General features: G+C 40.4%; 2 protein-coding genes across 12 annotated transcripts in view; both read right to left on the reverse strand.

The window, feature by feature from the left end:
• Positions 1–199: 199 nt before the first annotated feature.
• C5H1orf146 (chromosome 5 C1orf146 homolog) lies at positions 200–10,161 on the reverse strand. Of its 4 annotated transcripts, none has more exons than XM_028732797.2 (6): positions 10,054–10,161; positions 7,891–8,014; positions 4,947–5,040; positions 3,745–3,913; positions 2,196–2,274; positions 200–1,289 (listed from the first exon to the last, which is right to left on the reverse strand). In XM_028732797.2, exons 2-6 carry the CDS (start codon positions 7,957–7,959, stop codon positions 1,155–1,157), a joined length of 546 nt encoding a protein of 181 aa, XP_028588630.2. In that variant the 5' UTR covers positions 7,960–8,014; positions 10,054–10,161; the 3' UTR covers positions 200–1,154. The 4 variants fall into 4 exon arrangements, with proteins under 4 accessions (XP_028588630.2, XP_028588628.2, XP_077784601.1 ...); XM_028732795.2 differs by lacking the exon at positions 10,054–10,161 and adding an exon at positions 9,925–10,045; XM_077928475.1 differs by lacking the exon at positions 10,054–10,161 and adding an exon at positions 9,604–9,914.
• Positions 10,162–17,127: 6,966 nt separating this feature from the next.
• Positions 17,128–18,526, reverse strand: part of BTBD8 (BTB domain containing 8) — a 41,609-nt gene continuing 40,210 nt past the window's right edge. For all 8 annotated transcript variants that reach the window (XM_028732780.2, XM_028732785.2, XM_077928470.1 and 5 more), the window contains one exon: positions 17,128–18,253. In XM_028732780.2, the coding sequence (XP_028588613.2) occupies positions 17,784–18,253 (470 nt within the window). In that variant the 3' untranslated portion in view covers positions 17,128–17,783. The remainder of the gene's footprint in view (positions 18,254–18,526) is intronic.

Below are 18,526 nucleotides of genomic sequence, written 5' to 3' on the forward strand. Positions count from 1 at the left end.
GGAAGCCCAGCCAGATGGGCGGGGTATAAATAGTAAATTATTATTATTATTATTATTATTATTATTATTATTCAATGTAACAGCAAAACAGAAATGGGAACACGTGTTCTCTCTCAAGGATTCTTTTTCAGTAACCAGAACTGCAGAAGATTTTCTTTGTTTTCCCTTAGGCACAGGTTTATACACACCCTGTGGTGGGCCTCTAATTTTCACCACCCAAAATACACCATGTAGAAAACAGCCAACCTATTTGGTACAGACCTCAAGTATTCAGAAAATAGCAAGGAAAAAGCAAAAAAAAAAAGTGATAAATTCCCTTACTGGCATTACATCACACCCACAAGAAAAGTAAGAGAACACAAATGCCTCAAGATGTAGGATATGGGAATAAATATAAATTGGCATGTGCTGTATTGACATTAGAGAGAGTACATTCTAAACTTGCAGTGTAGATACTGAGAACCCATTTCAGTTATCATAGAACTGATTCGGAGATATATAGCAGCACTGTTAGATGTAGGCAGATTAAGCAGTTACTTGGAGAAAATTGAATCACCTCATAGCTGCAAGGTCCACCAGCATATAATTTTGATGTTACATTAAGATGACATAAAGGTGAGTTATCCTATCTACCATTTCAGCTATGAGTAAATTCCTCACTGCAAATTTCCTTGGTCATTTCTGGAAATATATCTGAGCAAGTACAAGCGGATCAGAATGAAAAGTCTGGGAGATGGGAGTTCATTGACTTAAATATACAAATTGTTTAGTTAGAGATTTTCCTTTATTGAAATAAAACAATAACAAGTTCTAAATAATTCTTAGAAAATAAAATATTAAATTGGGTAGGCTACAACTATGCCATTTATTTGCAAAGTTAGGTACATTTTTTAAAGGTGTTACTCTTGAATAATGACCATTCTTCCTCAGTATTTTACATCTGGCTATCAATTTCAAGTGAACAGTAATATGTCTTGGATGGTTATACAGGAAATTAAACTAAGAAATCCCACACTGATTTTAATTCTTAATGTAACATCCAGAAATGCGCTTTCCAAAGTGACATGCTTATTGCTTTGTGGATACATTTTTTAAAAGCACAAAATTGAAACTATTTTGCAAATAAACATGGCCAAACTTTTTTGAATAAAATATTAAGTGGTGTTTACAAAACTACAAGCCAGTTGACTTTGATGAAGCATTTTCCAAACACAGCTTTGTTCTACAATCTGTGTCTTTGCCATTAGCATTCTGTAGCGAATGTTGTCCAGATGCGGTTTTGAAGTAGTCTTTACAAGGAGAGAAATAAAGCAGGTTATAGTAATGGTTTGTGCAATTAATACACCATAAGAGTTGAAAATAACTTTGGATTCTTTCTGCAAGAAAGAAAGATCCTGAGGGAAAGTACTAAAGAGGGTTTGTAAAATAACAGATTTTACTTGCAGGGTCCTGTTTCAGAGAATTTTGGCTTCTATTTTGAAATGAAAGTCTACAAATGACTCGTCTTCAAGTGACTAGATTTTAAAAGGCTTAAAATGTAACACTTTAATTCTGATTTTATATTGGTGTGATTGAAAGAAAAACCTTAGGTTAAACTGAAGTAACTTTAAAGGAACAAGTAGTTATTTTGAAGAGCATAGCTTAAAATAGTCTTAGTCTTTAATTCTATTTCTGGTTTTGCTGCAAAGTAAACTACAGGGAACACTTTTAAAAAATTAGGTACGGTAAGTATGCAATAATAATTGCCAGAAGTATTTATGTAAAAGTACTGTATCTTATTCATATATCACATTAAGCATTAGGTCCTATATGTATCTGCCAGTCAAGTATCTATAATTCATATTACAAGCACCAAATAACAAATAACTATTTTATTCACTTACATGTCACTTTTCCTCCAAGGATATCCTTGGTTATTCTTCCCACCCTCCTTTAAAAATAAATAAATCACAATAGCCCTGTACGGGTTAGCCAATGAGTTTCATGACTGAATAGGAATTTATATCAGAACCTTCCCTGTTCTTGTTTGGCACTGAAAACACTAAACCACATTGGCTCATTTTAGATGCAGTTACATGCTTAGCATGTATGAGAGACTTTTCAAAAAAGTATGTGGAAATCCTATTGATGTATTCTATATTGTCATAGCTGTTTTGCTGTACGTTATTATTTGACAATAAAATTCTGCTACTTACTTTTGCTATAGTTAGCATGAGTTTAATAGCTTCAGCGGTATTGTGGACTGGGATTATTCGTAAATTGCTGCCTAGGAACCTGAAACAACCCTCAAAATGTCAATCATGCTAAGTACAGTATTCATATTTTTTACAGCATGGACAAGAATTAGAGCATGCTGTTACATAAGAGTATGTTAATACGATTGCAGCAAATTGGGATTTTGCAAAAGCTGGTACTTCATTTTCACTAAGATTGGGATAGCAGAAGGTAGTTGAAGTCCTTCCCTACCACTGCTCCCAGGCTTGGAGCCTGACATCCAGGAATTCTCCTTTCTCTATATTTTCTTTGCACCAAGAATTCAGGTGATGGAAAAGACGCCTTCCTTAAACCCCAGGCGGTCACTACAATCAGGAGTACACAGTACTGAGCTACATGGAAAACAAGAGGGCTACACCCAAGATGAAATAAAAAGGAAAAGGCCAAGCTAAAGGGTCACAAAAAAAAAATTCCAATTTTGTTTATTTCCCAAAGTGTTTCAGCATTGTCTTCAGCAAGATGTTATTTGCGGACCGTAAGGTTTGCATGAAGTGTTTGCCCAAGTTGCAGGCAAACAGAGAGAGGGCAGGGGAGGAGGAATTTAAACAATGAGGTCAGAGGGAAATTAAACGCAGAGGAGAACACACAGAGATAATTATGTTACTAATAGTGGCCATTACGATCAGATGGGACAATTTCCTAGCTCACTTTTAAGACTTTGAACGTAAACTTAATATTAAACCATCCACTTAATATTGAAGCATCCTGTTACTCCAGGATATGCTCTGTTCTTGCAGTACTACAGTGGTACCTCTGGTTACATACTTAATTCGTTCCGGAGGTCCATTCTTAACCTGAAACTGTTCTTAACCTGAAGCACCACTTTAGCTAATGGGGCCTCCCACTGCTGCTGCGCCGCTGCTGCACGATTTCTGTTCTCACCCTGAAGCAAAGTTCTTAACCCGAGGTACTATTTCTGGGTTAGCGGAGTCTGTAACCTGAAGTGTATGTAACCTGAAGCGTATGTAACACGAGGTACCACTACTGCCATGCCCTCAGGTTGTACTACCCCTGCCAATTGCTTCTTTGTTGGCATAATGATCTGTATTGCTAGACTTTGAAAAGCGTAATTCTCATTTTTAGACTATTAGAACTCTTGTTGCAGTCTTAACACATACTTGATTGGAAGTAAGTCTCATTGAAATCAACAGGATTTACTTCCAATTTGCCTTCCAAGGATACGACCCTCAGTCTCTGAAAAGGTAATGCAAAATGGTGTTATCTTGTACTTGTTAAATTTCCAAAATTGCCTCATGATATCAAACTTGAGTATGCCAAATCATACTGACCGAGATGCATCATTTTCTTATAAACTGCAATATGACAACGGGGTTTTTATTCTTTGGCTGAATTCTGTGAGCAAAATCAAATTCACCTACATCTTTGATAATTAAGCAAACATTTCATATTATTATACCTAGTTTCCTTTACTAATAAAACAAACTATTGACGATTTTTTAAATTTCATACCTCTGCTGAACTCTGAACATCCCATCCCATTCTTTTGGTCCATGACGAGCAGCTGACAAAAGCAAAAATCCATTCCTGTGAATGGTCATGAACTTCTTTATTCTTTCAAATAAAACCTCTCTCTCTGTGAAAAATAAGCCTTGAGCATCGACCAGCAAAAATGCAATTCCTGGGCAAGAAGAAATATGATGATCAAGTCAGACTTAACTGCATATAAAAAATAGTCAAATACATATATAGTTGGTATATTTACTATTGAAATAGTGTTTTGTTCATATAAAGCTGTAGTCCTAGGCATATGTACGTGGAAGATAGACTCATTGCTACTCTTTCATCCATTTCCCAGCCTGTTTATTTGGAAGCCCCATACAAACAGATGAAAGGGGGCTAATTGTTTCTACAGTGTCCTGATCCTATCTGCTTAGTTTATTACAGTGATTCTCAAATTAGGATAGGAAGATGAGGAACACATTAAAAAATTATACATGAATTTGCTTGTCTTCCTCTTTCCTCCTCATCCTTTTTCCTTTTGTGTGATGTCTATTTACATTTTAAACCCATGGGTAGGGACTGTCTCTTAAACAGAATTTAGTAAATTGTTGGTGATTTATTTAAGTGGACAAAATAATAACAAACAAGTGTTTTTTGTTGAACTGGACTATGAAACCCAACATTCATAGCTTGAAATGGTTTAAAATTATTCTGCCTTATAAGTCTACAGGATCATTTTCTGCTATTCATATCTGGCTACAATTCATATCTGGCTAAAATTTCCTTCAGATGTGATTATGTCCAGTTTGAGAGAAGGATAACAGTCATTACAAATTTCTTGGCTTTGGGGGATTTCTAAAGGGTCATTTATGGAGACTGAGATTATGCCCTCCATAAAATTCACTGGGTGTAAAGCATATTGATACTCTGACCCAAATTATGTTGTAGGGATGCTGCAAGACCACCTTGTGTACAACTTGTCACTCTTAATTTGCATATTGAATTCTACAGTTTAATAGCCCTGTAAACCGCTTTGAGATTATAAACACACACACAATCAAGTAGCATATATATTTAATGAAATAAATATAAAAGATAAATAAATACATTAAATGAAATATAAATAAATTCATATGTGTGTGTGTGTGTGTGTGTGTGTGTGTGTGTGTGTGTATTAATGGTCACATTTCCCATAATTTAAGATACTCTACCAGAAAGAGAGAAAATTATTGATCCATTTTCCACTGTATCTGAATATCGAACCCGGTGTTGCTGATTTTGTAGGGACATTGAAATTTCATGACCCTAAATAAGTTATAAAATACAGGATTAAAACATGCTCACCAGTTCTAAATAAAGTTAATTGGGTCACTTCGAGCTCGTATTATAATGACAAAAAAGAGAGACAGAAATATCTACAGCGTTGATCATTTTTTAACCTTTACTCCTCTTCCCACTAAGCTAACATACAGTGGTACCTTGGGTTAAGAACTTAATTCGTTCCGGAGGTCCTTTCTTAACCTGAAGCACCACTTTAGCTAATGGGGCCTCCCGCTGCCACACGATTTCTGTTCTCATCCTGAAGCAAAGTTCTTAACTCGAGGTACTATTTCTGGGTTTGCGGAGTCTGTAACCTGAAGCGTATGTAACCCGAGGTACCACTGTATATTATAAAACATGCATCCTTTTCATTAAAATATTGCTCATTATAACCAAGGTGCTTTATGTTTAGTTTGCCATACAACAGAACTTAACAGTTGTCCCAGTTGCAGCCTGGAGAGCCATCCATTAAACTCCCCAATGCAATGAGAAAATGTTTGAGTCTTCTCCTGTCGGTTCCTCCTGCCTCTGTCATCCCATTCCCCTTCTGTTCATTAAAACAGTCGGGAAAGTAAGGTGGACCCAGAAAAAGGATAGGATTGGACAGAAGACGTATTCCAAATGCAGCAGGAGCTTTTAAAGAGGGCCTGTTTTCCATCAGCCCCAGCCAGAGATGTTGCAAGCTGTAGACCAGCTGCATCCGGAGGGTCACAGATTACCCAGGTATCCTATCAATCAAATTTTCATCTTAAGATAAGATAGCCAAGTTTCTTTCTATTCTATCAATCAAGAACAATGTCAGCTTGTGCAATGACAGTGTACTGCCTCCAAGAACTGTTCCTGTCAACAAGAAAAGGGAAACTAATAAAAAAAACTGCATTAAAAGAGTAACAAAGATCAACATTATAGATTAATCAATCAAAATGCTTCCTGAAAGCAAGGAGAACCCAGATAAAAACATCTATAGCACTTTCTGCATCGCCTGTTTGTCATTATGACTGTTCATTGCATCCTGTAATTGCTATTAACGAACTAAAGGAAGGCTCCAGAGGGGAAAAGGAGGGAAGGGGAACACATTGGCGAGCACTGGCTGTACTAACAAAAAGTCAATGCAAAAGCCACTTTGTTTGTTGGGAAGCAGGGATGGCCTCAGGTGGGCAACAATTCTAAATGTCACGGAGGTGCTGCTGCTGCTGCTGCTGCAAGTGTTGGAGGAAGAAAGGGTTTCTTACAACCTGATAGGAAGTGGCACTTAACAGCCATAACAGAGTGCATCCCCCACATCCTCCCTGATGTAAAAGTCTTCCAAGTGCAAAACACAACTCTTATAGACTCCAGCTCACTCACCCTATTTTCTTTCAGTCACTTTTACAAATTGGGAACATCCCAAGAAGGGTGGAAGTTAGCCCCCAACTATTTATTTATTTACATTTGCTTTTATGCTCCCAGGAGCTCAAGGTAACATACATGGCTCTCCTCCTCTCCATATTATCCTCAAAACCACCTTGCAAGGTAGGTTCTGATGACAGGTAGTGACTGACCCACGGTCACCCAGTGAGCTTGATGACTGAGTGAGGATTTGAACCCCGGTCTCCCAGGTCCTAGTTCAACGCTATTTGTCAGAACGAGTCTTTAAAGGAAAATTAGAGAAGTTGTTGTGTGCTACTGGGCATGCCTCTGAATACCAAGTTGCTGGGAAATAAAAGTGGAGAGTGTGTTATTGCACTCATGTCCTCTGTTGGGCATCCAATAGGCATCTGATTGGCCACTCTGAGAAGAGAATGCTGGATTAGATGGGCCTTTGATCTGATAAAGCAAGGTCTTCTGTTTTGTGCTTTTGTTCTAGCCAGGCCATTAGTGTTTTAGATTCCATTGAAATGGGCATATTAATATGGTCGATGCTCTTTGATCATGACATTTAACCCCTCTGGAGTGTTTGGGGTGGGGGGAAAGCACAGGAATATAAGAAGTCTACTCTGCTGTAAGCATGCTTTATCAGAAAATCTCACTTCTGAACACTGATTTAGCGGAATTAAAATATTGTTATGCGTTTTGGGGGATTAAACTAAAACACCTCCTGGGGCCTCTTCCAACTCAGTACTGTAATTCTGCAGCTATGAGACAGGTCTGGAGAAGAGGAGGACTGGTAAAATCGTCAAACCAGTTTCTTTCGTTAAGTAAATAGCCCTAGCAAGATCTGTTTAGTATCCCCTTGGTAATGTACGCTAGGGTCAATATGATGCCACAGTAACTAAATAACGAGATACTTGTGGAAGGGGAGTGCTAGAGCAAAAAAAGCAAGTGTATTTCTGTGCCTTCCTCTGGCCACTTGGGTTTATTTGACGATAAGAAAGAGCACAATTGATTGGCAATTTTGGACTCAAACTGAGGTCAGAACTGTGGGATTTCTTGGGAGCTCTGAAGGAGCTGGATGCCCCCCTGAAACCTAATGGGATAGCAGTGTCAGCTGGACTGGTTTAACCTGAGCACCCTCTGCACTTTTGGAGTCTTCACTGCTTACAGAATTGTGCTTCCCATTACACTATGCTTCAATCCCAGTCAATTCCTTAATGCAACACAGTGGTTAGTTTTAATTTAAAAGGTGGTGGGTCTTAAATCTGTTTGCAGACTACCCTCTCTAATCTGGAGGCCTTAATCCCAGTCATATGAGGACATGGTAGAGCTGTGTTCTGACACTGTTGTTAAGGTTTGATGCCATGGCGCTCTCTTCTATATTAGGTGTTCCTAGAAAGGGTGGAATGCACAGCCCCATTTATTTTGTGACCCTTTGCGAGGCTAGAGCAACTTGTACGAAAAAATGACAGGATACAGTACCTGAAGAGATGAACTCACAATTACGGTTGCAGTCCACCGTGTCTTTTCTTGCCCACTGCCTTCCGCCATGTTGACACAGTCACCAAAGTTTCTGCAGTACCAGACACTTACGGAACACTACAAACTGAGAAGGGAAAGTAGCGGGACCTTTGTTTGCATCTTATAAATAGCATTAATATAACAGGTCACGTTATACTGAGTTTTGATAATGCTAGAGGACAAGTAAAGTGCAAAGAGAAGGTGTCATTTACAAAATATAAGAGATGAACTCCACTTTGGGCTGGAATTCTAAGCACACTTAGTTAAGAGTAAGTCCCATTGATCTCAATGCAGCTTCAGATTAGACATGTAGAGCTCTTGACTATTTTTAGCCCTGGGAAACGGTGCACTCACTCCCTTTCAACTGTGCAACACATTTGTACATGTACCAGAAACAAGCTTCCATTGAATCAAAAAGGCATTGAAGAGAAAAAGGCACTTTCCCCAAGTGCAGTCCTTGTTCTGGTTATTACTATGAGTCAATCAAGCACTGTTAGTGATACTCTGAGGCGCACTCTAACTTCAAGGTGGCTCAGCAATACAGATCCCAACGATCTGAATGCAGAGTTTGCAAACCATCTATGAGCGAGACTGTCATAAACATTTAGGAGACACGCAGGCCTAACACATACCCTCCAACATTTCTCCGATGAAAATAGGGACGTCCCATTCCAGGATGATAATTTTACTACTTATACCCCACACATCTTATTGGGTTGTCCCTAGCCACTCTGGGCGGCTTCCAACATATATAATAAAAAACATTAAACATTAAAAAAAAACCCTTCCCTATCCAGGATTGCCTTTAGACAGCTCGGAGGTTGGATGCCATACCCTCCAACATTTCTCCAATGAAAATAGGAACATCCTAAGGAAAAGGGGGGGTATTCTGGGTTCAAATCAGAAACCAGGATGGCTTCTCCAAATCAGGGACGTCCCTGGAAAATAGGGACACTTGGAGGATCTGCTAACAGAGCTAATAATTCTGTGGGCATTCAGGTTTTTTCACCTTTTCCCATACAGTAAGCACCTTTTCTGTTACAACATTAGGAAAAGGTTAGGGTACTAAGTGAGACACACTCCACAGAGAGCATATCATTATAATTTGTTGCAAATTAACTCATAAAGTCCCCATTTGCCACTCTGTGGTAAGGGTACTTTAATACTAGGTTTGCCCCTTTTCTATCCTACAGAGGCACTGTGTGTTTCAAAGTGTGGCAAAGTGGATATTTTGAATATACTGTGCATACACCAAAGAAACCCTAGCTTCAAGTTCTGATTTGGGGCAAGGAGTGCCAGCAACCCTGGGTGCCCTTGAGGTTTTTTGGGGAACAACCCAAATTGTCAACTTTTTCTGTGGAAACCTCCCCACACCAAATAGTGTTTTAAAGCTTTTGGAACTGTTTCCGCTGCTTTTTCCATTGCGTTACCGTACATCCGGGTTTTCACTGACATTTTGCCGATTCGGCAAAATCCCCCCCCCCCACGCCATTTTTACACCTGGAAACGTGTCAGGAAAATGTAACCTCGGTTTAACGTGCCATTTAGCTTTCATATTTCCATTTCTAACCCTGCTTATGAAGTTAGAATTCTAGTCAGCATTATGGCATTGTGAGTCATGCCAGTCAAGAATGGCTTAGTAATTCTTCTCACGTTCAATAAAAAGCGGCGTACAAGAGAGAGCTTGGATGTGGCAGTTTTGTCACTAAGGCTTGCTAAGGACAGTGTGGGAAGCGAAGGTTTCTATAGCTTCCTAATCTATTGACTCTCATTCCTACTTAGCCCAGGCGCTGCGAAAGCTGAGCTCTGGCCCCTCAGTCAAGGTCTCCCTCACAACTTTTCTAAGAGACGCCATTATAGAACGCCAGTAATGGAGGCTGGCTTTGAGGCCTAGCTCTGATGGCTCCCTCTTCTGGTATCACAGCCAAGGGTGCATGGTTAACTTGCCAGTGGCACTTGCAGAATATAACCCTACACAACTTTTCTTTCCCTCACCCTGTTTATTTGTTTTTAAAACTGGCAACTTTCAATTTACAGACAAATTCAAAAAAGCACGCCACTGAGGAAACAGTGTTCTCCTTTTGTCTGGGCGCAATGAAATGATGTTTCTGTTTTTAACTCAACTCTCAAATTCTGGATTGGGGGGGGGCAAGGTATTGGGATAAACAAGGGATCGCCTTCTCCACTCTTCCCCTGTGATATATGGATGAAGGGTGGTATACAAATTTAATAAAAATGAAAAATGAAAAAAAAAAATGAATAAGAACTCAGTTGTTCAACTATGCTCCCACATTCAATTCTTTCTCCTCCTTACTTGCACAAGATTCCCCAGTACTGGTCCTTAAAATAAAATTTAAAAAAACCTCACTCTACACTTACAATTGAATGAATTTGATAAATTATGTAGATGAATCCACCGTAACTGACTAAATTAACTTAAGGCAAAAGCAGAATTACTACTAAAATAAAAATGCTCAATTAAAGAATGCAGGTTTTTTTTTATTAAAAAAAAGCAGGACAGGGTTAAGGATTAATGTTACCACAGATTGTTGTAATAAAACTTTGCATTACTGCTTGTGATTGTGTTCGTATGGAAGTCTATCCTATCTAAAGCATTTTTAAAAAATTAAACGAGAACGACATTAATAAATTACACAGTATGAGGTTTCCCCATTCAGTACAGAAAGGCAAACTACCCAGGGAAAAGACTGAAGGCGCTACGACAAAAGGGTCAAAAGCTTTTATCAATATAGGAATTGTAATTTTAGTTCACTGATCTGAAAGCCTGCCATTTCAAATATTTTCCTGCAAGGGGTATATTTGGAAAGAAGCCTAGAAATCTTATAGGAAGGTAGTCGTGCTTAATAATAAGCATTACTAGCTTGCTTAATATTCATCTACGTTCGGTGTCTCCTCAGTTCTTGTGCCTTTGCAAGAAAAATGGCGAGGCAAACTCCCTTCTTCACTCGGTAACGGGGTCAGCCCAAACATTCAACGGAGTGAGGCAACCCCTCAGGGAGCAGATGCTGGGGGGCAACAGTAGTAGCCCCTCTGCTGTTCCACCTTAACCCAGCAAAGATTGCCCCATTGCTGAGGGACCTAAATGTGTAGTCCAGGCAGCCTTCTTTCCCCACTCCTTAAACTAGCCAACTTCCCTCAAGTGTGGTGGAAGAGAGTGTCCTTTTATGTGGAGATACCAGAGACTGCCCTAAGAACAGTCTGCTTAGGGGTGTTGTGTCGGGGTCAGAAACCGCTAGAAATAAATTTCGGGTGATTTCTGGGAACGAATGTCTCACCCCATTGAGCTGTGCTCACAGTGTTGCAAGCAGTATGGCAGCCTCTCACACTTTGCTATGAGTTATGCCTCTTCAAGGAAGAGGTAGAAAGCTTCTTGTTCAGGATGGGCTTCCAGTACACCAGCCCCCTTTCCATTTTTTAATCTGCTGAAATCATTACCAATGCAATTAACTGAGCACTTCTTCCTATTATTATTATTTTGCCTGTCCTTAGGCACTACGTCATATATCAAGCAGATAACTTATCGTAGGGTCATGAAATATTCACACACCAACGCACAATTATATCCTTTTAAACTGAAATCATCTAGGACATAAATCTTGTTTCTTCACATGTACAGTCTGAAGAGCCAACAGGCTACAGCCAGAGAATATTATGTGTATCTGCTTACAGAGAAACAAATAGACACAACAGCCAATCCTTCCAATTTACTATAACTGCACCTACCATGATTTTGGATTGTTTTACTTGAGAGCAGGGATGGGGACCCTGTGGCCCTCCAGATATTGTTGGACTGTAGCTCCCAGCAGCCATAGCAAACATGACCAATATTTGGCAACATCTAGGAGTCCCAGTAGTGATGTATGGAAGTGAAAGCTGGACCATAAAGAAGGCTGATCGCCGAAGAATTGATGCTTTTGAATTATGGTGCTGGAGGAGACTCTTGAGAGTCCCATGGACTGCAAGAAGATCAAACCTATCCATTCTGAAGGAAATCAGCCCTGAGTGCTCACTGGAAGGACAGATTGTGAAGCTGAGGCTCCAATACTTTGGCCACCTCATGAGAAGAGAAGACTCCCTGGAAAAGACCCTGATGTTGGGAAAGATGGAGGGCACAAGGAGAAGGGGACGACAGAGGACGAGATGGTTGGACAGTGTTCTCGAAGCTACCGGCATGAGTCTGACCAAACTGCGGGAGGCAGTGGAAAACAGGAGTGAATGGCATGCTGTGGTCCATGGGGTCAGGAAGAGTCGGACACGACTAAATGACTAAACAACAACAACAACACAGGAGGGCCACAATTCCCCATCTCTGCTTAAGAGGAAGAAGACCTCATGATCAAGACCACACCTATAACAATATTGTACCTGGCCAACTCAGCACATCAAGCATATCTTTAGAGACACAATCTACACAAAGTTTTTATTCTCCAATTGATTGTGTACATGTGTATACGATGCCACTGAGGGGAGGCACGTGAACCAGCTTCTTACATGTAGACACTGTCAATCGCAGCGACTCACCCAGGACTAAAGAGCTGGACCACGCTAAAAAAAGTCCATGCCTCCTGTTGTGTAACTGAATACAAAGAAGAACAAATGCCACTTGAGTGAATCAGGCCTCAGTGCTCATGAATTTTTCACACCTTAGAGAGCATTTCAGAAGTGTCACGTTTTTTAATGACGATCTTAGGTCAAATACATGCTTAATTGTATCATGCCTTTTCTCCAAAAAGCTCAGCACAAGTTTCTTCAATAACTATAATACCCAGCATTTCTAATGCACTTCAAAGTACTTGATGTGCTTCCCACATTCTCTCAATAATCTCTCTAAAGTGGGCATAATACCTGGAATAAGCTTCATATTTACAGTAGAGAGATAACAGTAATAGTCTTCAACCTTTTCAGAGTCAGGGCACAACTAGAACCCAAACATGCACTTGGGAAGCCTAACCTTTGTCAGATATTTGAATGGGAGTAGCGTTGCTCTTGAGACTCAGTAGCTGGTCTTGAACCACGAAGGGCTAAGAGGTGTTGGCTTGCCAGAGACCACCAAGTTCATGGCAGAGAATTTTTGAGCTAGTGAATTCTTTGTTTACAGTTCTGTGGGAATATAAGGATCTATCTATTTGGGTTGTTTCTAATCTCCCCAATGTTAAATTCAGTTCTCCACATTTCTGCAATTGCAATTTTTAAAAAAAATTCTCCTGAAATTTCCCCAACATCCTAGTGTGAATGTCTGATATTTCTGCATGCAATTTTGACATTTTTGGAAACAATGTAATACAGTTTGTATGTTATTTTCACTGCTGTGTTATTTTTTATGCACACTGACCCCCAATGTATGTATTTTTGTAAACAACCTTTGCAAAATTCAGTTAAGTGTTAATTTAAAAGAATGGCTGTGCTTTGATTCTCCTATTGCTTCAGAAAGTGTAGATTTGGTCGATTCACCTTTAAATGCAAACTGAACTGAATTTCTGCCCCATCCCTGCAGCTCAGCCTCTTCAATTGTACTTTAGGGTAGTGATGGCCAAACTTGCCCAATTCCCATCATCCCTGACCACTGGTCCTGTTAGCTAGGGATGAGGGGAGTTGTAGTCCCAAAACAGCTGGAGGGCCAAGTTTGGCCATCACTGCTCTAGGGACTAGTAGGGCCGGCTCCAGACATTTTCCAGCCTAAGGCAAAGGATAAGACAAGTCCGCTTACCTTAAACAGTCAGGTAGCATTGTGGCCTGGTCATTTGTCAGCCTGGGTAGGACTGCAGGCCTGACTACGGATGGACCAGTGACAGGCAGGCCTAGGTCCAGGGATTCCCCAGGGGGTGGGCCCAACTAGCCAAGGGTCGTTGCTTGGGTCCACCCCCTGGGGAATAAATTGAGGCTGGCCCAGCACACCTCCACAGCCTTTCTGTAAGATGTCCTACCCTTCCCATCATATGCTCTTCTTTCGTGCTAGACATTGCTATGGACATTGTCCATACCTGGCGGCAAGGCAGTATTTCAAGTCCCAAGTTCAACAGTCGGGATACACGGTCTGGGGTCAATCTATATGTCCGAAGTCCAACCAGAAGCACCATCCCATAGTGGTCCTGGAGCATCCAAGCCAAGATCCATCAACATGGACAGCTGAGCAGACACAGCCCCTTAGCTCTGCTGCCCTTTGCTGCTTTGTGCAGCACCTGGGCTTAATGAGGCAGGTGACCCTCACCTGTCCTGAGCCTCCTCCAGCTGAGAAATTACTCTCCTCCCAGAGATAGCGAGCCCCACCTGGCCAACTAGGGAGCTGGGCTGTAGACTCTTGTCTGCCTCAGCCACCTAGATCAGGCATAGGCAAACTCGGCCCTCCAGATGTTTTGGGACTACAACTCCCATCATCCTTAACCACTGGTCCTGTTAGCTAGGGATGGGAGTTGTAGTCCCAAAACATCTGGAGGGCCGAGTTTGCCTATGCCTGACCTAGAGCATATCTCCCACTGCTCCCTACGTCTCAGAGCCCACTGTGTTCATGGAGGCAGGGCCCCTTCTGACTCTGGCTCCTTCAGTTCTGGGTCCTCTCACCATCCCCATCACCCTGCAAGTACTTCATCCCCAGCTGGTGTGTCCCAGGCCCAGCTACACCCCTTGCCTGAATCCTCTTCCTCCTCCCCATCGTCATGTCAGACCAAAGGAACTCTTCCACTTGAAAACCAGAGCCAATTTGCCATCTCCCCCCTAGCAAAAGAAATCTAAACATTGAAAAGTATTATTAACCCACAATCAGCTTTCCTTACTATTTTTGAGGATGCCAATAAACAACTTTTTAAAAGGTTCGCTGCCTGTTTTCTTGTCACTGCAAAATTGGCAATAACACAAACATGGCAGAAGCTACAAGGATTTACTCTGGAATTTTGGTATAAAAATATACGATGCAAGCAATAGCAGAAAAGGTCACCCATAATATTGTTTCCCATGGAAAACAGAAACCAGAGACATGTCTCACAATATGGTGGTCCTTTATTTTCTACACCAAAGATCACAGACAGGCAGATAATCTTCCTCAAGCTACATCAGACTTTTAGACATGGCAATAGACTATTAAAACATGTATGAGAGTAAAGTTATTATCAGATATGACTCTCTTTGATGGACGTTTGGAGCACTGAATGTATGAATGTGTCTGACTTTGGAAGCTGATTGAAGATTGTAAGGACATTTATTGTGAATTCATCATGCTGCAGAAAGAGGAGGATGCGGCGGGGGGATGTCACAATTTTTACTGGGGCATTTTATAATATTACACTTATTATCTTTAATAAAATCTTTTTAAAATAAGGGTAAATGAAATGGGAAAGAGCTGACACAGCATAAGCTTTATTCTTTTCCTGCCACATTTATTCAACTCTTTGTAGCAAGCCTTTGGTGTACGTAATGGGGAAAATGAATCCCAATGTTTGTCAGAAATAAAAATGTAACTATTGAAGTACACGGGAAGCCGTTATGCATTGCCAATACCTGCACTAGTTTTCACAATGCCGTTGAAGACTTATTGCAAACCGCTAGTACAAAATGGTCACTGGGCTACTAACAGAGACCAGCCAAATGGATTACATGTTGCCAGTCTTTGAACAACTGCACTGGGCGTTGGTCTGTTTCAAAGTTCAACTTGCTAGTGCTTACCTTTGAAGCGCTGAATAGCTCTTGGAGCCAAAGATCAGGAGGACCACCTCTGCCCACAGGAATCTGAACCCCACCTTTGGAATGACCTTTCCACGAAAGCCCATGTTAATCTCTATTCTGCTTTTCTATCTTCGCTTTACAGTTTCTACCATTTTTAATTTCTGACACGTTTGTGTGATATTGGGGTGTTTTCCTTTAATGTTTTCATGTATTTTCATTGAAAGCTGGGAATTTTTCTTAGTGGAATGACACTATGCGAGTATCTTAATTACTTTTTTAATTTATTAAGTATAGGCGCTGTGGGTTAAACCACAGAGTCTAGGAGTTGCCGATCAGAAGGTTGGTGGTTTGAATCCCCGCAACGGGGTGAGCTCCCGTTGCTCGGTCCCTGCTCCTGCCAACCTAGCAGTTTGAAAGCACATCAAAGTGCAAGTAGATAAATAGGTACTGCTCTGCCGGGAAGGTAAACGGCGTTTCCGTGCGCTGCTCTGGTTCGCCAGAAGCGGCTTAGTCATGCTGGCCACATGACCCGGAAGCTGTACGCCGGCTCCCTCGGCCAATAAAGCGAGATGAGCGCTGCAACCCCAGAGTCGGCCACGACTGGACCTAATGGTCAGGGGTCCCTTTACCTTTAAGTATAGGCAGAGAGGGAAGAATGAAATCATGAATCCTTCAAAAGCTGCATTTCCACATGCGTTACTAAAATAAAATGGGTGGAACTCAACTATGCGCTATGACAAATGCTCCAACTGCACAAGCACTATAGCCTGCCAGATCTCCCCTCTCCTTCCCTCATGTGCTGTACTATGGGTTCTCCATCCCACCAGAGCAAAGGTCAGGAGAGCATGCGGGGCAGGGCAAATAGAAGTCTTTGTGCAGGGCTTCCGCTGACAGGTAAATCTCGCCCAATTACTTCACAGCAAAAAGGTCCATCCATCTTAAGTTTATTTAAGTGAGCATCATAGAACACAAAAATCAGTATCTGAGTGTTCCGTCTACATTGGAACTTGGATGGTAAGAACTCCCTATGAAGTGGATTCCAATTTTCTCTTGTCACAGAGTAAATAGGATGCATATTGAAAAGGAAATAAAAAAACACATATAGATGATATTGTGTTTCACTGTTCCTGCGCTATTAGCCAGACCCACCCCCACCCCCCGAGATGATAAGCTGTAACTGGGAAAGAGGCTCTGGATCAAAAACGATGAATACCAATCCTTTAAAAGTGTCCTTTGATAAGGGAAGTGTGCTACCTAATACATGCTAAGGAATCCAAATATAGATCTATATGGCACACAAAAGACAGAAATTTGAAATGAGCAGACTACTTCATTATATTTCACCTGTCTCATGCTATTAAATACCATCTTAAAAGGAAAAAAAAACTGTTAACTGTATTAGATTTTGTATAAATAATTCTTGAGGTTTCCCCCTCCCCTTCAATTTAACAACACTGTAAACATTTATTTCTTCCTAGAAAAAGAACACTATGTATCCCTTCCAGTAACTCCTGTGCAATCTTAGATTTAAACAATTTAGAAATTTATTGAATTTTCAAAAACAAAAAGGTACAAAAAATCAACCTGGAGAAAACAACCCAAACATGCTGCTGTTTATAAATAAATTCAGAAACAGTTGCATTATTATTATTATTTCCTGCAAATCCAAACACACATTTCTAGAATTGAAAGTACTGTTGGCACACATCTTTTGACGTAATCACTGTGAATCGCTTATCTTTGAAGAAGTCACCAAGTCACTATGTATGGAGAGCAATGGAAGAAAAAAGGATAGCAATACTTATTCTGCATTCATATTTTAATTCATTGAGCATTTAGGAAATGTATGAGTAAGTGATGAATGAAAAAAGGAGAGAGTAAGTCAAAGCATTTTCTTACAGGGCATCTAAGTCTAGGAAGAGAAAGAAAAGAAGACATGCTTGAAAATAGTTTTTAGAAAACATCCATCTTAAATCTCAAAAGTTTATTTTACCTGTGTTTAAATCTTAAATTAGAAATGGACCACTTAAAGAAAGGATCATTTCAATATCAAGGACTGATTCTTCTTGACGGATGCAGTATTTATTATTGTATAGAAATATTGCATCACCTATTTACTTGCAGAGGTACAGGGAAAAGAAGAGGGGAGGAGTCCTGTCTCAAAACACTTGATCACTTCAATGATGGGTTTCTAGTTCAAGAATTGTCCATTCCCCTTGAGGGGAAGAACAATCTTCAGAGGAAAAACTTGCCACTGTGATGCTTGCTGAAGAATCATCCAGTGGAGATATCAGTTCAGTCCACCTACTGAAAGTGTCAATCTGTGCTTTACCCTGAGGTTGTGAACTGTCTCGTGCCAGAAAAAGTGTCTGGTTGATGAGATATTGTGCTAAGTTAAGGTCTTCAGGAACAGAGTTTTTGATGTCTAAGTTTGACTCCTGGTCAGATAACAGTTGCCTGAGAAGAGTCCAGTCCTGTTCTGCAAACGGCTGATCTTCAAAATCCACATCTAGAATGTTCAGTTCCGACTCCATCCTCTGCTCAAAAGCTTCTCCAACATCCATCTCGTAAATTGGAGAAAGGGTTTTTGGAGGCCGATGCTCATACATGCAGGTTTGTGTCAATCTGTCACAATCATCTATGTCTCCTGAAATAATTCACAATACTACACATTGTAAAAATTGCACAGGCTTTCCCCTTTTGCAGGGCTTTTGTACAGCATACTTCACTCAATGCAGCAGGACCAATCCAACCAGATTAAAGAGGTAAGGAAAAATGTAACTTGTATACAAAGTCCACAAATATTTGAGCCATTTTTTAAAATGCATTTAAAAAAGTAAATGAAACGAAGTACGGCTTATAAATAAAGCAGCAATCACCACTGGCAATTGACAATAAACCTCCATAATTGGAAAAAATT

Source organism: Podarcis muralis, chromosome 5 (genome assembly GCF_964188315.1).
Source record: "Podarcis muralis chromosome 5, rPodMur119.hap1.1, whole genome shotgun sequence".
Lineage (NCBI taxonomy): Eukaryota > Metazoa > Chordata > Lepidosauria > Squamata > Lacertidae > Podarcis > Podarcis muralis.